This window comes from Rhamphochromis sp. 'chilingali' (genome assembly GCF_963969265.1).
Source record: "Rhamphochromis sp. 'chilingali' genome assembly, chromosome: 20".
NCBI lineage: Eukaryota > Metazoa > Chordata > Actinopteri > Cichliformes > Cichlidae > Rhamphochromis > Rhamphochromis sp. 'chilingali'.
The window spans coordinates 28835272-28862139 of NC_137947.1; the positions used below are offsets into that span (position 1 = coordinate 28835272).

At 39.6% G+C, this 26868-nt stretch overlaps 1 protein-coding gene across 1 annotated transcript in view; it reads left to right on the forward strand.

The window, feature by feature from the left end:
* Positions 1–23543, forward strand: part of atrnl1a (attractin-like 1a) — a 341974-nt gene extending 318431 nt beyond the window's left edge. Inside the window, exons 31-32 of the mRNA XM_080869803.1 lie at positions 4668–4782; positions 21130–23543. Coding sequence (XP_080725929.1) covers positions 4668–4782; positions 21130–21251 — 237 coding nt within the window. The 3' untranslated portion in view covers positions 21252–23543. The remainder of the gene's footprint in view (positions 1–4667; positions 4783–21129) is intronic.
* Positions 23544–26868: the final 3325 nt, after the last annotated feature.

Genomic DNA, 26868 nt, shown 5'->3' on the forward strand with positions numbered 1-26868 from the left:
ACTTACAGATGACAATCTACAGTAAAAGTTTTCGTGTTTTCTATTTTGGCCTGTTTATGACACTTTAGTGCATATTGAGTGAAGTTCCCAAAGGATTTTAAGCCATAGTTAAAGTAGAAAATACCACATTTTCTTAAGCAAAACTTGTTTCTTACCTCTTATATTTTATACTAGGTGCTCCTAACACATGCACTTGTGACCTTTATGTGACTCTGCAGATATTTTTACTGTTTCCTTACGTTTGAATTTTAATGACCCCATGCAATAGTAACGAGTAATTTCCTGGGGGAAATAGTGTCTCGTAAACAAGATGTAATGCGAACATGATTGCGAGTGTGTGTTCTCATTCCTTGTGGGTTGCAGTCTATGCATCTCAGATTAAAGAAACTAGTGGGCCATAACTATACAAACACACACACACACACAGTCAGAAGGGCTGCTGTTGCTTTGGAAACGATGCATTCAGGTAAAAGTATAAACCACAATGAAGGAAATAAATAAAAGTGAGCAGTTTGATATATGTTGATGAGTGAAGTATGCAAGTGTAATTTTCAGGTCTAACAAGCACCTGTTGTTCATTTGATGCCATTCCTTTCTTTCCCATATTATCTTCCTCAACCTCTCACTTAACAATCCTCAGCAGAACAATGACTCATTTGTTTGTCTGTGTATTATCTCAATCAGGACAAAGAGTGTTTGCTAATAAGAAGTGGTAGTTACAAACTCAGTTAAGTGTGTGCATGTGTCTTTCTAGTTAGCAGAGTATTCATCATTTCCTGACACTCTGGAAACACTAAACAAATAGAGGAGCTTCCAGCTTCTAATTACGCTGTACACTCCAGCACTTAAACCTATTAGCACTGCAGGGGAGTTTGTGTGTGTGTGCGTGTGTGTGTCCTGTACCAAGCTGGTCCAAGTACTCTGTTAATTTGATCACTTTTTTGATAAAAGCCCACTGTGCTGCCCACTACTTATATTTACAGTGTTTAACATACAAACATTGTACTCAGTGTTGGAGAGTTGAAATCAGTCTCATTGAATTTTAAGTTATTAGAATCTAAGGTCACCCGTAGTAATCCCATAGTTGGAGAGCTACTTTTATTTACTTTTGTACGCACAGATGGTGTTTTCTCACAGCGGCCTGTTATGAATTTATTCAGTTTGACAGAGTTGTGCTTTGAGCTGCCCATGTTAACCACAGTATTATACCAATGTGCAATTGTGCATTCAGCATTTGTGTGTTTAATATTTAATGTTCTTCCATGTGTTTGATTTTTCTAAAAAAAAAAAAAAAAAAAAGTCATGTCACTCTGCAAAATTTCACTGTGCTATAACCAAGCTATGCAAAACACTCACCAGAGCCAACGCAAAGTGCAGACATTGGAAAGAAAAGTTTGCAGACATCTCTAAGCAGTCCTGTGAAAAACTAAATACATCCTATGATTTGTAGAACCAATTTTAGCAACACAAATGTGAAGAGTCATTTTCTGTATGACTTGATCAACCCCTCAAATGAAAAATAAACAACATACCATAAACATAGGTGTTCACAGCCTGTGCTCAGTACTTTGTTGAAGCACCTTTGGCAGCGATTACACTCTCAAAACCTGTGGTTGTGATGCCACATGCTTGACACACCTATTTCTAGCCCATTTCTCCCATTTGTCTTTGCAGTACTGCTCCAGCTTCATCAGGTTCGATGGGGAGCGTCCGTGCACAGCCAATTTCAGATATTTCCAGAGATGTTCAAATGAGTTCAGGTTTTTTACCTTCAAGTCTGTGACAATCACACAATGATATTGAAGCCACTCCTTTGTTATCTTGGCTATGTGCTTAAGGTGGTTGTCCTGTTGGAAGATTAACTTTAACCCCAGTCTGAGTTCCAGAGCGCTCTGGAGTCGGATGTCTCTGTACATTGAAGCATTCATCTTTAGTCTCCCAGTTTTTGCTGATGATAAACCTCCCCACAGTATGATGCTGCCACCACTATGCTTCATTTAGGAACGGTATTGGCCAGGTGATGAGTGCTGCCAATTTCCTCTAGACATGATGCTTGGCATTTAGGCCAAAGAGTTCTACCCTTAAACTGGGGGATTTTGTTTCTCATAATTTGAGTGTCCTTCAAGGCACCTTTTGGAAAACTCCAGGCAGACTGTCACGTGCCTTTTACAGAGGAGTAGCTTCCGTGAGGCTTTATCATACAGGCCTGATTGGTGGAGTGCTGCAGAAATGGTTGTTCTCCAGGAAGGTTCTCCTCTCTCCGCTGAACAACGCTTGAGTGACCGTCCTTTTCACTTGCCAACTAAGAACCATTTAACCTGATTGCTTAGACTGGCTTTGGAGCCACCTCTAGGAAAAGTCTTGGTGGTTTCAAACGCCTTCCATTTGTGGATGATGGAGGCCATTGTGTTCACTGAGACCTTCAATGCTACAGATTGTTTCTGTACCTCGATGCAATCCTGTCTTGGTCTTTTTCTTGGACTCCATGGCTTCATTTGTGCTCTGACATACACTGTCAACTATGGGACCTTATAAAGACAGGCACACCATCCAAATTATGTCCAATATACTGAAGTGGACTACAAGTTGTAGAAACATCTAATATCTGATCAGTAGAAGCAGGATGATACTGAGCTTGATTTGCAATTTTCAACTGATCTTCATGTCAAAGACTGTGAATAGTCATGTACAGGTTTTATTTGTTTTTCATTGTAAATACATTTGCAAAGAAATCAAGCAAGTTTTTTCAGTATGGGTCATTGTATGTAGAATTTTGAGGTAAAAAAAAACTTTGAATACTAAGTTTCAGTGTGTTTTAAAAAATTGATGTGCATATTTCCCATTTTCCAAGCAAAGTCTGAAGTAATGAGATACTCAATACTTTTGCATAGCACTGTATGTTAAATGGCCTGCATTTGTATAGCGCTTTACTTAGTCCCATTCACACACACATTCACACACTGGTGATGGCAAGAAGAGATGGGCAGTAACGCGTTACTGTAATCTGATTACTTTTTCAAGTAACAAGTAAAGTAAGGGATTACTATTGCAAAAACTGTAATTAGATTACCGTTACTTTCCCGTAGGAACACTGCGTTACTACGTTACTAAAACCGTGATTTTTTGCGAGAATGTCTCACGACAGTGATGTAAGCGAGTGCGCCGTTAGTGACAGCAGCTGTGTGCAGATCAACAATGGATCACATATCGATTGTGGGAGAGAATATGAGCGTGCAGCGTTTAAAGCGTGCAATTACTGACCTTACTTTGAGTTTGATTCCATAAAAAGTGACAAAAACATTAGCGTCCATCGTGCGTGGGAAGAAAACTTCTTTTTACAGCGAAAAAAAACCCCTAAACTTCCGGGAAATTCACAGAGAAATTCGCGGATTCTTCAACTGACCGCAGCACACCTGCACCAGGGTAAACCTCCGCTTACCCTGCTCCTGCTTTACAGGTGAAAATAGAGCAACAGGACCGCTGAGTCCAGTAATTAGTTACTGATTACTTTTTTCAAGTAACTTGACCAACACTGATGGCAAGCTACATTGTAGCCACAGCTGACAGAAGCGCCCCAGGGCAGCGTTGTATACCATAGATATACATACATATATTGTCTTCATTTGTTTTATCAAACTGCTACTGTATTTCAGTTTTCTTTTTGATTTTTTTCAGTTTAAATTTTCTTTAAAAGTAACAACACAGAATAGTGTATATTAAAACACAAAAACTAGACTGCATTTGCAGATTCTCTGAATGTTCTTGTCTCCTGATTTCCACACGGAAAAGAGGATGGATCAGAAAAAGCAGAGAGAAAGGGTAAACAAGGCAATAAATTGAAAGAAAAAGTTGTAATAAGAAAATTATGTATTTATGCATACAATATGTGAGCATGCCACTTTCCCACAGACTGCAGTACTAAACGGAGTCCATCCCTGTGACCTCTGTGGTACAGTGCAGCAGGCGGGTCAAACCAGATCAATATATCAGTGACTCTTATCCTTGTTGTGTATTCAGATGAAAGGAAACAACTCCATTAGACATTTAGGTATTACACAGACAGTAAGGAAAACTACATGTAGTGAGTCCTAGTAGGACTGCACAGGGATGATGTGGTGTCCTTATATTTTTTAAAACTTCATAGCTTTCATTTTTTACCATATTTAAATGTGGTTAAATAAGGTAAAGGTTTGTGTTCAGGAATTTAAAATCAATCGCAACACCTGTTTGAATGCAGAACTAACTGATGATTACGGATTGCTTGCTTGATGGATGGATCAATGGAAACAGAGGAAACAAAGTTGTTTTTTATATATAAATCTGTGTCTGTGTTTGGGCTTGTAGAAAAACACAAGGCATTAGCAGAAGGGGCGGTGCAGCTGATATTTTAACGCCTGTTTCTGTGCACTCACCTGGAGAGCCTGATAAGATGGTCTCCATCTAAATCAGCTCCACAGGCTGCCAGTCAGCCTGCTTCCCCCAGCTGGGAGCTTTGCTCATGGGGATGTTGGCAGCAGGGATCTGGGCGCTACATCCTTCAAATTGACTGGCTTGCTGTTCTGTTAACCTATAGGAGTACTGTGTACATACAAATCACACCACTGCCTACTTGTTGCATACTTAATGTGTTGATCCTTTTTGTCCCTGTCTGTGTGTTCTGTTTGTAGGCAGTGCCGAAGCCCATAGCCATGGAGCCATGCTGGGGAAGCAGAGCAGGTGTTCTCACAGTGCTACTGTACCTGCCCAGAATCCCATCTGGAATACCTCCACCTGGACAGTCTGGTAAGATCCTTAGACAGTAATAGACAATATGCAGTACAGTATGTTTTATGTTCAAAAGATTGAGAAATTCTAAGAATGATGGGCGGTATTTGCAATGTTATCTAAGAAACTGCCACTGACGTGTTATTTAAGGACCTGAACCTTCTGCATACATCACTGCAAATTTCTAGTAAACTTCTGCAGTGTTGTGCATGGATTTATTTTTTATTTCTTTGTTTAGGGAGGGGAGTGGAGTAGTAATTTCCATCTAATTCTAATTTGTTGTTTGTTTTTTTCCTTCCAATATATTGTCCATTAAAGTTTTACACAGTTTCTCTATAAGAAAAACAAAAAACTGCTGCCTTGGCCATATTTTGTGCTGGCAAATTTTAGAAGGCAGGTTGTACATAAAGAACAGCTGCAGTAGTTGCAACTATCAACACAGTATTTATGTCCACACATCCATCTCCAACGACCTAAGTTGCTTTTTCGTGATCAAATATAACAAATACAAAGCCCCACACTGGTTATTTCTCTGCTTTCATTTGATTCTCACCGCTGTAAACTAACAGCTGTTTCTGAAACCTGAATTCCTTTGTTACTGCCACAGAAAGCATTCACACCATTATGTGATCTTTTACAAGGTGAGCTGAACGATGTTTCAAAAAGATCCAGATGCAGCAAGCTGTGCTTCATATGTGCCTCGCAGCAGCTCCCCATCAGCTTTTTTGTAGAACAGGCTGTGGCATTATAATCAAAAGCAGAATAAACACTAAAATGTGATGGCATCAATGGCATCATCAAAAAGATGTCTTGATGTTTCTTGGTTGCCACCATTAGAACAGACTGCTGCCATGAGCAGAGCAGAAGGGTAGCTTAGTAGTTTGTTTCTAAGTCATTTAATAGCCCAAAGGTTAAATCTTCAATCCCTGATCTTACGCTCAATCATGGCAGAGCAAAAACGTGTTCTACTTACACTGAGTTTAATGTTGAAACTGTAAACCTAGAGGTAGGGCTCACAGTATCCTGTGTGCAGAGTCTGTGCAGGTTATGCTCTGCATCAATCTGTGGCAATTAAGGGAGAAACAGCGCCGTTTCATTATTCCTCATCCAATAGTGTTTAGTTCAGCACATGTAAATCGGGATTCGAAGTGTACCCACTGACGTTAGTAAAATACAAATCTGGGATTTAATTAATTTTTTCTTAAGTTGTTCTTTTGTTAATATTTGGAGCAACACAAGAAAATCTTAAGCAGGTTTTAAGAATCCCATCTATAGCTTCAAGACTTCTAAAGAGATCTAAAACCCTCAAGTGTCCTAGACTTAAGTTTTCCCATTATGATGGCAACACAAATAAGGTTTAGTCAGGAAAAGATCAAAGCAATGGCAGATAAAAAATGAGACCAAGTAAAAATGTATCTTATAGGGTTGAACAACAAAATAAAAAGTGCATTCAAATCATGATTCTGATAGCAAAAGATCCGAGACAAGACGGGCTTAAAAAAAAAAAAGCAGCTCCTTTGTTGTCCAGTATCCAGGAATCCTGCGGTCCAACCAAATTTAAATGTGTTGAGTTGATATTTCTAGCAACTGTTTATCACATAACCAGCAATACGCTTGTTCATTTCCTCTTGGAGTCCCAGCTTTAGCCAACACAGTTCCTTTCCCCTTCCTATGGAGCTGCAGATGTTTAGATTGCAGATGTTTCTTGTCTTTCATGTATCTCTTTGTATCTGATGCACACACATTAGAGATATAGTGTTTGATCTACTAGAAAAATGTTCAAAATGTATGTTTTTTTCTTTAAATCAAGATATTAAAATGTCCTTAATTTTAGTATGTGAAGAATAATGAATTATTCAGAAAGACTCTTGACATATGGCATGTTAAAGTTGGTCTGATGTGGTTAGACCTGCCTGGTTTTCCTCCAACACTTACTGTTGGATCAATTGTTCCCCTCAATGAGACATCCTGACTTTCCGCTGTCTGAGCTCATGTTGCACTATAGACGGGTGACATGCAATATCCCCAGGTCGCTCCAGTCGACCACCAAACAGCTGTGGAAATCAGTGTAAAGACAGCAGTGCTTTCTTTGAGACCTGACCAAAGCTTGCAGGGATGTGCACTGTCAGCATGAGGTCAATCTTCTCTCTCTCCAGCTCATCTTCCACCTCAGTCAACCTTTCATACTTTTCTCGCTCAGGCATATATATTTAATCTCCCCTTGTATTTTCCTTTCCCCCTACAGCCTTTTGGTTGAAGTAGACTGTATGTAACTGAAGCTGGTGTGGGAGGCTTTTGCTCCTCCAGGCAGGAAGTGTTGCCTTCAATGCGATGAGTACCTTGATGACGAAAACAAACAGAGCAGACAGAAAATTGACCACTTTGCAAGAAAGCATTTTCTCAAGGTTGAAAGATCCTGCAAAACATAGCAACAGTCACTGGAGTCTAACACAGGGGAAGGAATAAAGCATTAAAGACCCAGAAGTAATTATGCTAACTATAGAGAAAACTAGAGACACTAAAGGTAACACAAGTGTTTCATGAAAAAATGAGGACCAGAAAGTAGCCAAGAAATGTTAAATTTCTCCTTTGTGTGTCATTAGGCCATCCATCAATTTCCTGCCATTAATCTTAGCCAACCAGTCCATAAATAACAACAACAATAATAATAATTTGCCCCACCAGCAGATAGAGCAACTGGCTGATATCCAGAAATCCTACCGCTGGCTGGACAAAGCGGGACCAAAACAGCTTGTCCCTGTGCTGCCATGATTAGTGCCTCTGTGCTAATCATGGCACTACAAGATCCATAGAGGTTGGGGTCTACTTCCCCAGACAAGACCCCAGGTGCAGGCTGTGTTAAGATGCCTCTGTGACAATCCAGCACATGTGGCTGTAGCTCAGGCGGTAGAGCAGGTCATCTACTGATCCTGGTTCAATTCCTGGCTTCCCAAATATCCTTGGGTAAGATATTAACCAGATGCATCCATCGGCGTATGAATGTGTGTGAATGCTACTTAGAAAAGCACTTAGAACAATGTGCTTGTGTGAATGGGTGAATGCACAAGTTGTGTAAAGCGCTTTGAGTGCTCAGAAGAGTAGAAAAGCGTTATATAAGAACCAGTCCATTTACCATAACAGCAGGGTGTAAGATGCTAGCAGACAAGGGCATACATGGAACGCCATAACCAAGCTTAGTATACAGAAACATCTGTGCTGAGTATGCCCTGATGATACTTCCAGATACAGATGGACAAACCAGTGATGGCTAACCAACTGGGCATAGTGGTGGTGGACAAGCAGAGGAAGACACCTGTAGCGATACCGAATGACAGCAACATCAGGAAGAAGCAACATGAGAAGCTGGAGAAGTACGAAGGGCTCAAAGAAGAACTCAAGAAGATTTGGAGGGTGAAGGTAACAGTGGTCCCAGTGGTAATAGGAGCACTCGGTGCAGTGACCCCAAAGCTAGGCAAGTGGCTCCAGCAGATCCCGGGAACAACAGATCTCTTTCCAGAAGAGCGCAGTCCTAGGAACAGCAAAGATACAAGCTTCCAGGCCTCTGGTAGACGACCCAATCTAAAGACGGCTCACAAGGACAAGAGGGGATTTTTTTTTTAAATGCACACACACAGAATCCCTATTATAGGAATGTATTCACTGTTGACAAATTTGATTTAAAAAAAAAAGCCAGTTAACTGCTGAACCACACATGCAATGTGTTATAATGAAAGTACTACAATTGGCATGATGTTTTTTGTTCACTACCTTAATCTACCTGATGTTTTGGACATTAGCTCATCACAGAAGGTTTAGACTCATTTTCAGAAAATTAAGGGCAATACGAGGCTCATTGTTCCAGTCAGGCTGCTCTCTGGAGAATGTTTAGGCCTTTTTCATCACAGTGGAACAGCAGTTATTGTTACCAGTGTTTGAAGTCTGACATTGTTATTGTTGCTCTGATTACCACATAAGCACACACAGACAATCACAGTATTCAGAAATACAAACGAAATGTAGAACATCAACACAACTTTTAGAACGCCACATGAAAGTGCTTCAGTAACAACAAATTTCCCGCCTACTATACACTCATGCTCCTCTCCTACCAACCTTATGCTCCCTAGAGAGGCTCTTGTGTAGGGTCAGACAGCAGTCCCCCATTGATGTTAGCATGTATGAAGGTGAAATCACTGCAGGCTTGCTCCACCCACCCTCTGTGAAAGACACTTCAAGAGGAATCTATGATGAGCGTGCCCATTTTAGCTCGCTTTCCTTCGCATCATCTTTGTTTTCTTCTTGCCCTGCGTTGCTCTGCTCCCTCGAGGTGTTACCATTAACTGACCCTTTACATGTAAGAGGGGGAAAGAACAACTGGAAACAAAATGAAGCCCCATGTTTACAGCTCACAGTTTCTCAGCTTCCTGTAAAAAAAAAAAAAAAAAAAAAAAAAAAAAAAGAATAAATCCTGCTTACTCTTTCCTTATTCTGTAATGTTCCATTACTGTTCTTCGAAGGCGGGGGATAGAAAATGTCCTCCACACAGGTTCTTTCAGACTGCAGGAACTTATCCATAATTCTAGTAACTGTACAAGGTAGTACCTGGTATTTTTTCCTGTGTGTACACTGCTGGACCTGGGAACCATTCTACTTTTTGGTGCTACGTTTTTGTAGTCTTACTCATCTTGCTTAATATAACGTAGGTGCACTATAACTGGTGTAGATAAGTGTATGCTAATTGGTCATTAAATGGACAAAAAGGCGTAACGCTAACAAAAACAAGAGCTCTTAACATCAACCTTTAAAAAAACACAACTAAATAACCTGAAATCTATTAAAAAAGCCAGAGGAAATTATAGTTTTGACAGGTAAGAGCAAAATAGAGAACACTTCACAAAAAGCACAGAAAGAAAAGGAAGAGGCTGAAAAAAAATGAAAAGACCACAACAAGGCGACACTGCATTACCAACCACTACCCAGCAACTAGTACTTCACTTCAGAGTTCCTGTTAGTGCAAATGTCAAGAGAAAAATGCCTTCGATCTACATGATTTCCATGTAGTGGAAGGTATGTAGTTACTGTCCAGCATCCACTTAGTTTTACATAATCAGCACAAAAAACACTGATCAAAAAGCACCTACTGAGAAGAGCTACATCACCTTCCAATTCAACTAAAGATATTCTGTAAATCACCAAAAGACGTCATTCCAAGCTGATGTGTGGATTTTTTAGTAATCGTCTCACTTTTCATTATCCAGACTCCAGCAGAGAAGACATTTAATTGCAATCAGTCCCTAAGTTGAAAAACGTCATTTACTGTACCTGCAGCACATCTGGTGCATACTGCAGCACATCTGGTGCATACTGCAGCAACTACGCGACAAATGGCACATTTTAAGCATTAAGCCATTACGCTGTTCTAAGAGGTTTCTTTATTTCAGCCGAATTTGATTTGGTTTTCACCCTCTTTCAAAGCAAGCGATAAATGGAGCACAGATAAACTGGCATATTGTTCAAGCATTAGCCAGGGTTCTGCTAAACTTATGATAAAGAGAGCGTACGCCTAAAGGCAAAGCTCCTGCTTTCCTGGTGAGTCTAGTGTCCACGTCTAATCAGTGAAAAATGAGACTGCAAATCCAAGCAGTTACTCTTTCTGCTTGGAGAGGTAATTTGGGAATCTGATGAGTTTTAGAGTGTGACATGTTGCACTGCATGAGCTGCAGAGCAGTTCTACTTTCCTGCACCGCTACAGTGTAACTGCACTCTCCATGTATCACAGGATGGTGTGAGTTTTTATCATGCTGCATGAGCTAACCTCTGCATGTGAAACATCCTTTCTGGATAGCAGAAGAGGCCTCCAAAAGCTCCCGTGTGAAGCTCTTGTTTCTTCATTTTGATCCAGCTAGACAGAAATACAGTGACATTGCAAATAACACAAAGATCACTGTGTAAAACCAAATCCATTTCTCTAATAATAGATTCACTTTCTGGTCCAATAATTCAATCAGAAATCCTGAAAAGTCAAGTAAATAGCAGGCAACCACTCCAGTTAGACCGGCTGACAGCTGTTGTCAGCCAAATTGCAGTGGACAACTAACACATAGTGCCTGCCTCTAAGAGCTCAGCGCGACAGCTTGACCACTGTGTGACTGTTTGACTGATTCAAAGTCACAGTGGCCTGACATGATGGACAGAGCAGGAGAAAAAGGCTGACAGGATGGGTGACATAGGGGAGAATGGAAAAAAATAACAAGAGATCGTATTTTTGGCTCCACTTCTCCGTCTCTGCATCCCAATTCAATTGAACTTTCTCATGTCAGTTTTACCCGTTTCTGCTCCATCTGCTGCAGCTGGTGTCTCCCCCCCTCCCACTTTTTTATTATTTGGTACATAAAGCGGCTCTATCAATGATATTAGTGGATTTAGCAGAGTGCAACTATTCTCAGTTCAACGCAGCAGAGTTCAGGATGGAGAAAGACAGACTGTAGGCTACATTTTCTTCTCAGGCGCTCTCCTGAGCTTAGATAGTGGGTCAATAGAAACAGAGGCACAGCACTATTCACAGCCGCCTTTTCCTGCACTAATCTGCCTATTCAGCAGCACAGTTAGGCCCTTGAATATATGAGAAAAGGGGAAAAAAGAGAGAAATACAGGTACTGTAAGATGTTAAGTCTTTCAAGAGTAAAAATAGAAAAAGCAATGTGACAGACAAAGAGAGAAAGGAAGACTTCAAAGACAGTTTTGATAAGAAGCAGAACCAAGTTTCTAAAATGAATTATGTGTGAAAACAAGTAGAAGATTGGCGATACATCAGTGGTTACAGAATTGTTAAGAACGGAGCCCAAGGTAACACCTCTTTGTTAACAAAAACAGATTTGCACAGTAAGACAAGTGTTGTAGGCATCCATCCATCCATACTTGTTCCATCCATCCATCATCATCTTCTTACCCAAAGTCAGGTCATGGTTGCAGAAGTCTAAGAAGATATTGTGACCAATGTTGTTGGCTTCTCGTGTAGCATCCTGAGGCATTCCCAAGCCAGATACATCATGTAATCCTCCAGTGAGTTTGGAGTTTAGATCTAGGGGCTTTGCAGGAAAACATGCACAGATGCCAAAAGTACCACAGCTGACTATTTTCTCAGACAGCAGCTTTGTGTTGTGCTCTCTAAAGTTGGATACACCCAAAATGAAGTTCAGATAAAGTACATTTTCATTCTCTTGGTCATAATATAGAGGTAATGACTAAACGTGAAAAGTGGAATACAATCTTGCCTTCTGATTCATGTTTGAAAATCATTTGGTATCATACCACTATTACTTACCCATCTCATGTTCCATTTTACCATCATTCGCAGATTTCCAGATCTGAAGTGCAAATCAGAACCACATTATCTGTAAAAAGTAGAGGCGATTCTGAGTTTCTGAACCCTGATACCCTCCTCACCTCAGCTGCATCTTAATCCTGGCACATCACAATGCCACTAGAAGTTCAAAATCCACAGCACCTTCCACAGGTTTTTGTGGACAGTATCCACAGTGAAATTCTGTCATTCCATAAAGCACATGTTGAATGGATGGTCAAACTTGGGGACAGATTTGGGAGATAAGCCAAACCCCTCTAAAAGGCTTCTCTTTGCCTTGTTCCCTCTCCTGAGAAAGCATCTTTTGCTCATTTTGCTCTATCATTCTCACGTTGGCCCTCTCCCGAAAGGGAAGAAAAATTCAACTTTATTATCCCTGAATAGGGCAAAAATACACCACTATGGAAAAAAAATGATAAGAGTTGACACATTAATAAAACACTTTCCTAATTTAGTTAAGCCTCGTTTGCCATATTACTCCTTGATGCAGTATGATTGTGCAGGGAGCAAACAAAGGATTTATAGAAATATTCTGCAGCTTTATTGAACAGCTTAGTAGATCCACAAAGCTGGTCAGAATGTGCCTAACATCTCTCTTTGCACAATTGTTGTTTGGAAACAACATTTTAGCATTTCCATTGTGAACACTTAAATATTTTAAAAATCCATTTTAAAACAGCTAAGCAGCAGTTTCTTTTTTATTCTAGAAGTAACAATGAAATTGGAAAGCAACTGTCTGTTTTTTTTACCTCAGGACCAAAACAATGGTTCGACTTTCATGTCGTTCTACTACATGTATAGCTACCTGTTAAAACTGTGTCTAGATAGGGACCCTCTGAGACTGCTTTCAAAAATGAGCAAAAAAAAGTGCGTAAATTCTTGAATCCTTTGTTTAAATGCCAACATTTACAGCAGAAATCAACATCTTTAGGGCCTAGTCCCCAAAATGGTTTGGGTCTCTTTAAGTAATTACACAGTGTTAGGGTATGTGAAACCAGGAAATGATCCCCTTGGTGTTCTTCAGTACAGGGCCCTGATATGTACATTTCTAACTCCAATAAAAATAATACCGTGAAAAATACTCAAATCGAGGCTTCTACATAAACATGTGAAATGTGTTTTCAAGCTATGTTCATGGATATACACAAAGAGCAATGCAAGCTGTTACATACTGACAGCTGGACTGATGAAAACAAGAATGCATTTGTTCTGTCAGACGTAAGAACAACAAGTGCAAAATGCAGCTGAAACTGTTTTTGTGTTGACAGGCCAAGATGTTTGTAACACTAGCTCAGCTCATAGAGTGAGACCAGAGGGGTATGCTAGAAAGAAAATGAATAGGTTAACAAGCTTTGTTGAGCCTAAAGCCAAAGTTTTTAGTGTCACAACGATGGCTCTCTTTACCTGGTTAGATCATGATAGACATAAGCTGCACGGAGCAGATCAGATTTAGAGCTTTGGTTTAAAATCCACAGGAAATGCCATGTTTTCACAGATTCTTTTATTTATACTATGCGTTAAGTGTTGTATAGACTCTTTGCTGTAGGAATATGTTTTATACAATGATCTCGTAAAGAATGTTGTCACAGGACTGCATTACAGTAATGGATGCCCCATCAAATTCACCCCCAGAGCAGAGTGTACAATGGTCAGACATTATTAAATGTTAAGGTTTATGACAGTACAATTAGAAAAAGACAAGTAAGGCTTTTTAGGAAGGGATGCCAGGAGAAGGCCTCTTCTCTCTAGAAACAACACAGGAGCACAGTTTAGTTTTACAAAGTTGCATCTGAAGAAACCACAAAAGCTCTGGAACAATGTCCTTTGGACAGATGTGACCAAAGTGGAGCTTTTTGACTATAAAAGATAAGTTTGTTGAACAAAGCCATATGAAAAACTGTCGAGGGTAATGATTTAGACTTGTTTTGTAGTTACTGGATCGGGTACACTTTGCATTCACCTTAAACTCATCTGCATACCAAAGTATCCTGGAGTCAAATACTGGGCCGTCTCTCTGACAGTTCGACTCAGTCATGCAATGTGACACTGATCTGTGACACTGTATTTTACTATCACCACTGAATGGAGCAGAGCTTTACAGTCACAGCAGTGCAAACTGTGTATCACACTATTATAGAAATCTTCCTGTTTTCAGTTGGCAATGCAGAAAATGTATCAACGTTTATATGCTTGATCCTCATCTGCTGCCAAGTCTCTTTTACATTGCTCAAACTACAGCTAATAGAGAAGAGATTAGAAAATTGATCAGTTAGAATGGTATGCTATTTATCACTAACAGCCTTCAATGAATAAAATTGATGCCTGATTAAAGCGAGATTAAATTAAACACATTTCCATGTCTCCTTTATTAGGCGGGAGGGTGTGAGACCCAAAACCAAGTAAGCTTTACCGTTTATAGTTGTGACTAAACATTAGCACCAAAAGGACAGAATAGAAAAATAAATATTAAGCCAACTTTTATTTATTTTTAATTTACATGCTGTTCTTATGAAAATAGATTTAAGAGAGAAAAGTGAGCTCTCTGTGTTTTGGGCTTCAATGCTAATTGTTCTTAAAGATTTTTAAAGAGCGAGACAAAATACTTCTTGGATCTTATTCTATACCCAATGATTAAATTTCTATCGACCTCATTTAACTGTCTGGCTATTATAAATAAGCACATTTCTCAACATGAATTTTTATAAGCAGACTGAGTATCCTAAAAGGATTGCTGTAGCTGTATTGTCCTTTTCTTCCACTCTGTGAGTTGACCTCTTCAAACCCTCCTCCCTACACCCCCACTGTCACCCTCTGAGTGTCAGACTTGAGAGCTGCATGACAGGAAATGGAGGGCAAAGCTTGGAAACTCAGCTCCATTGACCCAGAATGGATCTCCAATACTTTGATCCTCTCCATCTTTGAAACCATCTAACCCACTGGGATACTCCCTCCTGTCACCCCCCACTCCTCCATCTGTCTGCTTGTTGACTTTTACCCATTGTGTGGCATTTACACACAAACAACTCCTGTATTTATTGTGCAGGTTTGAATGATGAAGTCTTAACCCTTATCTTGTTTTTCCTTTGCCACTTGCCTTTTGTTTTGCTCCAAAATGCGGGCGTACTATTAAATTGATGGACATCAGTTTAGAAGTGTATACGGATCAAGTAAGAGATTCAAGGTCTTGCTGACTTTATAATTTTATCAGATACATTTAAAAGAAAAACGCAGCAAAGGAAAGTCGAGGCAAAGTCAGCTCCCCAATGAGCACCACTGCTTGAATTCATGTAGCCACTAAAATGACTGCTTTTCAACTTTAAAGACACATGGTTTTGGTTGTTTTGTTTTACTGTTGGGCATACTGGTCTGCCTTTTTGTCCTCTTGGCTCTAATACACTTAGAGATATTTAAATGTAAATTTGTGCACTTCAGATCTCTTAGCAGGCGTGAAGAAATCCACCACCAAATGCTGTCATGTACTATTAATGTAAAGCATCCTAGATATCTGAATCCCAACATGTGTACTTCAAAGCCACTGTAGCTATGTGTCATGTTTACTGAAATCTGTGTTTCGTGGATCTATTAATATTTGAATATCAGTATGTTGCTGTTTGACTGACTTTAATTTACGTTGGCTTCATTGAATGCTGATAGCTCTGTTCTTCTGTTTACCACTGCTCTGCATCCTCAGCACGCTTCCCACTTTCATTCAAGGGGAAACACAAAACCAAGCTTTGATGTTTCTTATATAGGAGGGCCTCACTGTGAGTTTTGTGACCAGGTTAGCAAGCAGGCTCCGCCTGTCACAGATGTTTTCCAGCTGCAGTCCCAGTTTTCCACATCGGGTCTGTGTCGATATGTGTTCCTGGGGAATTTTGTCTCCTGCTAATGACCCTATTAGTACATCAGGAGTTGGAGGGGTCTGTGCATGTTAGGGGGGTGAGGTGGGGTGGGGGGATTAATGATGCGTCAACTCACCTGACAAAACAATCACGTTAATGTGCTCTGTTACCACGGCAGCAAATGAGCACTTGCACTCACCTGCAGCATGATTTGATTACTTTTGACCAATTTAATTTTGCAAATGGAGATGTGTGTGTTCACCTGGAAAAATCAACACAATTATGATGGCAATTTGTCAGAGGTGAAAGCTTTTTTGATGGAGGAATATTCAGATATCACGTTAGAAAATTAATTCGGTTTGCTTTTTCACTCTGTGTGATCTTTCATTGTGAGGCCATGTGTTTGATAATGTGCAGATGCAGTGCATGTATGTAGGTAAATGAAAATGGCTCAATGTTCCACAGAAACATTACATTCCTGCTGCATGTGTCTTTTTATAAAGTTCTTGTGGTAAGCAAATAAGTTGCAAACAACCAGGTAACAAACCTGTGACAGCAGATTTAGGAAATGTGAGAAATGCCTCTTATTATCTGTTGTGCTCATGTTTTTCATTTGATTATTTATCAAACACTTCTAAACCCTCAAGTTTCTTTTCTCTTCTCATTGAGGGGAATTTAATTTAACCTCCTAAGACCCGAACTCTTCCACGGCATGCATTTTTAATTTCTCTTTGATATTTGGGCATATTGGGACCCGATGAATGTAAAAACAAAGAATTACCAGATTTTTTTTTTCTACCTGATTTTTGTTTCTAAGAAAAATGAGAGCCATATATGAGGACATTCGTTTAAAATTTCAATAGAACAGTAGCAGTATAATGTCCTCATAAGTGGATATCAGTAGGGTTGGGTATCGTCACTGATTTCTAGAATCGATTTGAATCAGGGAAATTTTGCCTTAGACAGTCAGAAATATTATAATTCAGTTCATGCAGCATTACATTTCCATATTTTTATATCTATAAAAAGAAAGCTGACACTTGCCAGATTTTATCAAATGCCTTTGTGTCAAAGTAACTGAGGATAAAACTGAGGCGATTTTCCTGGCCTGGGATTTTATAAAAATATTCTGCAGTAGATCAAAAACGAAAGAAAACCCTTAATCAACATATGAACATTACCTGCTGCTGAAGTGAAGCAGAGCAAAGTTACAGAGATTTGATTAGAGACACACCTAAGAGTTTTGCAATTTTGCATAGTTTAAAGTTTAAATTTGTTCAGTATTGAACAGCAGAAATTAGGCTTTCTTTTCGGAAGTAAGTAAAAGAAGAAAAAAAAACAGCGGCCGATAGCGCTGTAAACAACGGTAGACTTGTGCAACAAGCAGGTGAATAATGCAGAAAACAGAGATTTTTAGACGGGAAACTGTTCTTGAAGTACACAGAGAGAGAGAGAGCTGTGCATGAAGTGTGATTTTTATCGTGGTGGAAGCAAAACAGCAAAAGTCAGAGGGAATTCATGACGATGTTTATGTGAAGCGTAGTTTGGATCTTCTTTTGCAGTCAATATTGTTTGGAGAGAGATAAAACCTGCAGCTTTAGAATCAGCGCAAAAAGGGCATCAACACAAAGCGCGAACCCGCCGAAACATCAGAATCAGTGAGCTGTCAGCTTTCAGCCCCGACCGTGTCCGTGCCTTCGGGTGAGAAATGCGACATGTCACTGATTCTGATGCGTCGGCGGGTCCGCGCTTTGTGTTTACGTCTTTGTGCAGAATCCGTGTTCCTGCTATCATTTACCGTTTTAGCTGTTTGGTGGTTGTTGAAATTTTGTGAGGTTTAACCTGAGATTCTGGCGTTTGGGGCAAAATAAATTTATATTGAAAAATCGATTCAGGATTTTAATGAATCAATATCACGTTATCCAAGCCAGAATCGATTTTAATCAATAATCAAAACCCACCCTTTGATATCAGGCCCCTGTAGAGTATTTTGGTCTAAATAACCCAAAATGTGATGTCCACATATGTGGATGCCAGGTCATAGGAGGTTAATGCAATAAATATATCTTTTTGCTGTCCCAACAATCTATGAAGCCTTAAAGGATGTGAAAGGAGTTGTTTAAGCTCTTTTGTTGAGGTTAAAGACTTCTCAGATTTAAATGAATTAAAGAATACTGGAATCTGTCTTTACTATATTCAATAAATATTGTTTTAAAATTCCAATTTAAGAAAAAGAGGAAAATCCAAGCACACAGCTCAGCGTTATCAGTGGCACTGCATAGAATAAGCATACAAGCAATGCAGCAATAGCATGGGCGTGTATTTACTCCACAGACATGCAGAGAATCTGCAACAATCCTTGCTGGAGTTTAAAGCAAATTACAAATTACCAAAAGTCCAAGACAAGCCAAATCCTGTATGTATGGTCGCCAAACAAGCATACCTATGAAACTATTGCCAACAAAAAACAAAGAGCCGTAATGAACCATATTCCGACACACCATGTGCTGCTAGCTGATCATCTGCCTCCAATGTTTTTTGGAAGAACAGAGCACATTACCGCTCGCTGCCATGTTTGCTTGTGTCAGAACTTGCAAAATACTCATAATACTGTGCACAGGTGAATGCACACTTAAATGCATAAACTTGCAGAGTCATGTACACACTGTCACGCACTGTGTAATCAGCTTTCCCCTTTCCACCCACTGGAGAAAAAAAAATATCCCAAGAATCACTTGAGTGTGAAATGCTGAAAACATCCTGCATCCAAATCATATCAAGAGCACGGCAGATTCCCTTTGCTATTTGCCTGTTTTGTTTATTTGGCTCCTGCATGCCGGCAGATTGAGCACTTGTCGTAATGACCATGCATTGTCAGGCCCACGGTTGTCGGCAGGGAGAGGACTGGCTGTATTGACAAAGCTGCCATGACTCTAAAACCACATTAACAGTACAACTGCCAAACTAACACAATGCTCCGAGGCATCTGATGCTTGGTGCATCCATCCTGATGTCTGTAAGCCCTGCTGTGGAAACCGTGGCAAACTTCACTCACAGAAGATGTTTTTAGAGGTGTGACATCCTGATGGATGGTGAGAGGGAGACAGAGGGAAAAGAAGGAAAAGAGACACAATGGCGGGAAGATATACTTCACTGACCTGAGCGCTATCCCCGCTGCCTCCTACTGAGTTCAGAAAGATGTTGATAAAACATTTTTTGGATGTTGTGAAGAGGTGCCTATTGAAAAGATGATGCATCGCCACATGCTAAGGAATTTCACCTTGATGTTTTCTCCCATAGGGCCAGATTCACTAACTCGTACCACCAGCACCAACTAGCATTAGATATCGTTCTATATTTACAAACAGAGTGCAGTGATGGACCCTCTGTCAAACGCATCAGGTTCCTTCCTCAATGCACAAAATATAAGATGGAGAATATTTAACTTAAGCAAACAAATTGATTTACTAACATTTGTGCCACACAATTTACATAATTGTGCCAACATTTATCAGATATTTTCAATTACTGAAGCCGGTGTTCATTAAAACGACTCTCTCTGCCAGGCTACATTTAATTACATTAAATGTAGGCCTACATGCAACATACGTATGACCTATATTTATATGTTACTGATTACAATTAACAAGCTGTGCCTTTCTTGTTAGTAAATTACCTGCAGCTGAATATCATCTCTTAGTTTGTGACCTAAATTGCACAGGTCTTGGCAGTTACATTGAAATGAACTCTGACTTTATTTTGAAAACAGCAAAACTTTTGTAAATTACCTGCAAAACTAACCACAACTATCATTACTATTTCTAGATTGTGCTCACATGCCAATTTGCCCCATCTAGTAAATCTGGCACAGCCTCTTTACTTTCATCTGTCCTATTGTTTATTTTTACCATCAGTAATAGTTTAATATTAACATTACTGGAAATCATCCCTGAGAGGGTTGCATCAGGAAGTACTTCTGGCATAGAAATTTGCAGAATACTATGCAGATTCATCTGCTGTGGCCAGAAAGAAGCTTTATTAACATTATTAGATAAAAGAAATAAATCACAGTCCTCCTTTCACTTTGGGGGTCACCACAGCATCTATTTCCATCTAATCGTATCTGTAGCATCCTTCTCTGTTACACCAAGCCTCTGCACATCCTCCTTCACTACATCCATTCAACATCTTTTGTCCAATATAACTATTATCCCTCCTGTGCAAACCAACCCTCATGCCCAAACCATTTCCAAAACACTTGACTTGAGCTGTCTCGCTGATATACCCACTTCTGTTCTTGTCCATTCTGGTCATTTCAACATCTTCAGCTGTGCTACCTTTAGCTTGGCCTTCTGCCTTTCTGTCAGTGTGACTGTGAATATATGAAAGTCCAAACGAGGATAAAATAGCACTTCTCTGATCAAACTCAAAAGATACAAACAGGGACTTGCTTTTCTAAGGACTATAAAAATAGAAGGTACAAATTTAGATCCTTGCAGAACTCCACTTTGAACTCCACATTTTAAGCACTGAAAATAATTACTGGATATGGAAAAGATTTAACCATGTGAGGTATAAGTTATCATTGGTGACAGACCCAACTCTCCTTTACTGGCTATAATGACATTTTTAAAAAGAATGTCTTTTCAATCAGTCTTGTCTTGGCAGGATGTGTTCTTACAAATGAAGATATTCTGCATTTAAAAAAAAAAAAGAATTTTAGCCCTCTCTCTTTTAGGGACTTCTGAAAAAGGGTTATTTTCAATTTTGGTAACAATTAGCTGTTTCTAGCTGCTTGTAGATAAGGAAAGACACTATGCCACTTTACTATCTAGAGAGATAATCAACCATGTCAGTTGCAACATGTATCCACCCTTTCTTGGTGTGAAGTGATATTCTACGATAAATGTATCAATGTTTTGTACTACTTGTCTACATCCCTTTAATTATTTCTGTATAAGGACAAACATGGGTTTATAACAAATAACACAGGCACGTATAAAAATCTACTCTCAAAAAGTGGTCGTAGTTTTACCTTGATCAAGCCGTATTTATCTCACCTCTGTCACATCACACTTTCAGTAAAATTTGAGCCCATCTAAAACAGCATAATACTGCCCATCTTTCACTGATTACCCTATTTTGTCTCTGGGATTGCAGGTATCGCCATAGCCAGTGCTCTGGTCGACACATCACAGCAGCGAGTGATGGACTTGAAAGAAAGAGCCCTGGGTCTGAAGCACCGCAAACACATTGTGTACCATCAAGGGACCTGTGTATGAACTATGTGCCCTCAACGAGGTACCACCGCATCCAAAACGTCCAAAGGGGAATTTCACTGGACACACTATTTTTGACTTTAGACACAATGGAGAATTGTGAACACAAAGGCAAAGCCTGCAAAAAAATAGGGTTGGATGATCCTTGACCTTAAAGTGGTTTGGAAAGAGGACGGATATGGATTGAAGCATACAGATGGGGCGAAACTACTCTCTTCACAGGCACCCAAAAGGGGTAAATGGTACTTGTAGTCTTATTCTTCCTTGGACCAGATACAAGGTTTTTGTCATTGTCCCTCGTCTGTATATTTTCAGAGAAGTACTTGCAAAGTGAGAATGTCTCTCCACCACAGCTTTCTTTGAAATTTGCCACGAGGAGCTGGCAGACCTTTTCCATTTTCATGCCATGTGGTTTTGTCTCTCCCGGGTTCTACAGTCTGCCATATTGACAGAGAAAATAAAATAGAACTTGTTTTTCACCAAACAAAACTAAATGACTTTGACCTCCAGTCAAAAGATATTGATAGTTGATATAAAGTCCTCCTGATTTACAAACCCAATGAGACTCAGGAGCAAAACCAGTAAAGAAGAACACCGATTTAACTAGATAATTGCAAAAGTCTTTAGTTGGCGGAGGTCTATTACAATGATTCACTAGAGGAAAAAGTTTAATTTGCTAATTTTGAAGTTGTGAATTCAAAGAAATGCATTTTTGCTATGAAGCTCATTGGATGCAAGTAAAAAAAAAAGTGTTTTATGAAATATGTGTGGTTTGTTTTTCCCTACACAGTTGAAGTTATAGGTTTTAATATCTGCTCAGGTCCTCTGTGATGAAAAAGGTCCATTATCTGTAGCTCTGGGCCTTATATACACACATTTGTATATGCACTATAAGTGAAATGCTTTACCCGTACATTAGAACCCTCTGTGGAATTTTATTATGCAACTGATCTTCCAAACATGATGTTTATTCTGGGCTGCGATGTAACCTCAAGGTCGGTATCACACACAAACTACTGATGGTGTTCATATGCCTTTTTTATTTTTTCATTACTGTGAAGCTACCATATACATCCTCCCTCGTGATATTTCAAGTCTGTTTATCCGTAACACAAACTTTAATATAACACATCTCAGTATATATTATTTATTAAAAATGCAAAATGCGGTTTAACATTTTTTAATTAACTCACAAATGTTTGTTTTTGTTTTCTTTTTTTAAACAGAAACTGTAGATAATTAATTTTATAAAGGAAGTCTGTGCAGTAATCACATTTCTTTGCTTGTGCCCTCAGTGTCTTTATTCATTTCTAACTCTTTATTTTGTACATCACAGAACGTTTCATGTGATGTTAAGATGCTTTCCCTTTATCTCTCGTATCAAACCTCCATTTAATGTTGTAAAGTCACCTTTATCAGCTGCACTGCATACAAAGTAACATGATGTCTTTGATGCACATGTATTACCTACTGTTTTCTTTCAGGCATTTTGATGTAATTTTGCACCAATTTGTTGCTGAGATTTGGATTTACAAAGGGCAGCTCACCACCGTGTATTTGTCCATATGAGCATTAAATCTGCACATTTACAATTTAAAAAGAATAAATGCTTCTTTGTGTTGATATTCAGTCTGAAACTGTGTGTACTGTTACCTCTGGTGTTGGGAAACCGCATTGATTGGTGTTCTCAGGATGTCAGTCAGGTCAAATGACAAGATCAGCCAGAACTACAGACAGTGTCATCCAACACTGTTTCTAGAGTTACACAACGACTCTCACAGCATCCTGTGAAACAGAGTAAAGTTAACGTTACTTTAAACGTAATGTATCGCAGAAAGATGGTGTTGAATTTCCACGATTTCCATGTGCTATCAACATCCTAGGTATCTAAAGCACCCCTGCTTTACTAATATGTACCAAATCTAATTATTAAAGGCTTCGTTAAGTTAGAAATGCTTTTTATAAAGTGGATTCCACAGGTGTACCTAATATAGTGGCCACTGAATTGTATCCTGTTCACTTTCTGTTCTCTGTCTCTGTTTTATAATGTCCCTGGTTACAACCATCACTGCCTCCTATTTGTCATAATGTGTGTGCAAAGGGGGGACATCGAGAACAAGCACTTCCATTACATTTCTCACCATACAAGCCAAATGACCTGTTTAATATACAAATTAAACAATAACTACATTCCATCCATGTGTACCTCCCTGCCAGAGCATCACAGTAAGATGTTGTTCAATAAAACCTGGATATGGCTCAACATTTGTACAAATACTATCGTTTTAAAATAAATCCATGTCTCCTTCTGCTGCACTCATAAATGGCTCCTGTATGCTTTTAAATCGACTATATCCCTTTGTCATAAAGCGGTGGGGGTTGCTTGTTGAGGTGATCCCAGAATCTTCTGAATTAGACACTTTTATGCAAATGTGGGGCTCTAAACAGAAGAAAATGCCTAAATATATCCTTTCTAAGGAAAAGCCGTGGGGGATCTAGTGGCTACACTGCTCTAATGCCTGGATGCATTTCAAGATCATTCACAGTCTGTAATACAGAGGTAAAGACATCCAGTTAAACAATTTTTTCATGTCAGTAATCATTTATATATTCCTTCTTTTACCTTAAAATAACCTTAAGAACTACCAGTTTATTCCACTGGGCATTTCTTTCATGTTTTTTAATGTCATATTTATGTCTAATCAAACAACTACATTAGGGTGTACATCTTAATTGGAGCTTAATTGCAGAAAACTATGAACAAAGGCGTAATTGTTATATTAATAGAAGCAATTTAACATGCTGTTTGACTGTTTCCTTTGAAAATCTCATCTGGAACTTGAAAGCCCTCTGAACATTACATTGGGTCAACGCTGCTGCTGTCACCACCATTAGTGACCAAGAGGAGATAAGTGCTCCTTTTTATGCTCTTAGCTCACTGTATTTTCTTCCCTCAAGATAAAAGGCTACAGTATTTAACATTAAGTGGATTGCTGGCATCTCCACTCCACTCAATACCCAAACGTCAGGGGCAGCAGGAAGTGGTTCACTTTCCCTTTTATCTTGATCTGAGATGTTTTTGAACTGGTTCTGAGTATGAAGAGGGCCTGTGTTTTTAGGGTAAAGTCAATGTAAGAAGCTCAATAAATGACTGACATCCCCCACCACGACAACACGCAGCACCAAACAGAATGCAAACATGCAAAGTGTCTCAAGAAAGAAGGGACACCTGTCTAAGTAATAGCTTTCTGCTACTCTTAAGCTCAAACTGCTTTACAACTTATACATGCAATTTACCTGTCATACACCCAGGAGGATAAGATGGGTAGGAAAACAGACAACAAGAAAACACATATAATGTATTCTTGAATATATACATGCACAGTGACTTAATTACCAGTGAATAATGATTATACGCCATCTGATTATATGCAACACATGTATTCTCAGGTTATATTTCACACCTAACAGAAGACAAATGGAACTAAAAGCTGATCCACATTTTGACATTTGGCTACACAATACCATTGGTACTTCACATATGATTTGACATTGAATACATTATAGAAAACTGCCACAACTATCATGTCAATTATTATTAAGATAGCTCTCTGTCACTCACTGATGACATCAAAGGATTGCTATCAGCATGCCAGTAACAGAAGGTTTTCAGTAACAGAGCCTTTTTAGCATCATTTAGGGTGTCATTGGATAGCCCAAAGTGATGATTAAAAGGGTTAAGGATGCAATGTATTGATAACAGCCTCCTTTTTGAAGCCAACTACAACTGCTAGTCAGCCTCACAGCTGCTCAATAAATGACTGTTTGCCACGGTCCTTGAAAACTGAGGTTATCCAATTATATCTTGATGCATCCTCAATTATCCAGGTAAGTAAATCCCAAAAGGTTGATTCTGATCATCTTGACGTAAAGTTTTCAGTGGTAGAAATGTTTCTTCACTCATCCAAGTGGCTTGTTCAGTCTCGGCTGACTGCGGGTTTCCCCAATCTTATAAACAGTACATTTCCATAATTACTGAAACCAGCCCACTGAATGAATGCGCTGTGAGGTCAGTTCCTTGATCATTAATATGCAAATTTTCATGACCATTGATCAACAACCATTGATCAAAGACCACTGATCAAAGGCCATGAGTACCATTCACAGAGAGTTGGGGAATGGCTGCAATCACAGCATTGTAAGATGGTGAAAGTAGCCTTAGGCCTCCTCGATTCAGAGATGGTCTTTCCCCTCACATGTTTCTGTGGTTTCTTGTTTTCAGTGTGCTTCAAACCCAAAAACACGATGTCCCAGCTATAGCAGCCGGATAGCATAGTGGTAAGACCACATGTGTTTCGCGTGGGGTTCGCAAGTTTGATTCCTGCCTTGTGCATCTGTATCCAGTCCTGTATCCCCATGGCTAAAGATTGATGAATTACAATAGACATGCTAGGGCAAGGGGGAGTCAGGACAACAGGTCGGGGGGGAGATATGATCACCCACCAGTGGATGAGGTTAGCCAACTTCGGGGCCTTAGAGGTGGTAGTTATATTATTAGTTTGAGTCCTATTTGTTACTACAATACCTCCCAAACATGTGCTCTTGATGCTCAAGCTTAAATATGATAACTTATCATTAAAAAAAAACTGCTACTACTTAAATCCCCTTTGTTAACTTTTCAGTTTTATGTCAGAGATGATTTTCAGCTCGGTGGAGATAAAGTTTCTAATTTAGAAAGCTCAAGGTCTAAATTTAAGACATAAGTAGAACATTTAGTCTGAAATGAGTCTTCTATTAAATTAGCAAAAATCAATCACACATCACCTCTGCCAAGTCTGCATTTTGTCACATACACACACAGTCTCTGTTAGGAGCCTAGTGCACACAGTGCAACGCTCTAATACAATGTCCTCGTGTCCTTTTCAGAACATGTTAAGTAATAAAACTGATTACTTCTTAAGGTCAGAACTCTGGTTTTTCTCTTTTCTCCTTCAGCTTCCACATCTCTCACTTCTGTCTCAATGCACCATCTCTGCTGCCCTCTTCCTGCCTCCTTTCTCACATCCGCTTGGCGTCACCTCCTTCTTGTTGAGGACTCAGGGTCAGCTGAGCCACATCCTTGTGATTAATGCCCCGTCCAGACCTCAATCTTTATGCCATTACGGGCCAATTGTGGCGGGTAATTCGGGCCACAGTCTGAGGACGAGTAACCGAGTCAGGCAGATGAGGGTAGGGGGTGGGTGGGGAGTGACGAAGGATTACAAAGCACACTGCTGTCCTCTGTCCACCTCCCTCCACACACACATAGGCGTGCGCGCACACACACACACAACCAAACCAGCGACCAGCCAGTAAGTCAGCCAGCCTCAGTGACGCTGTGAAGAATGTTGGCCCTGTCAGCGTCGTCCTTTACTCAATACCACCACGCACTGCTCTGTCATAAGTGGCCTTCTGCACTAACAAAGAGAGTATTTTTTTCCCCCTCACCACACAAAGTGCAATGATGTGGATGAAAGAGGAGTGAAGCTATTGATGCACTATATCAGCTTAATTTTGTGAGCAATAACCAGAGAGACAATAAGCAGGAGGGTCAGCTGACAGGTCGAGATGACCGGTTTCC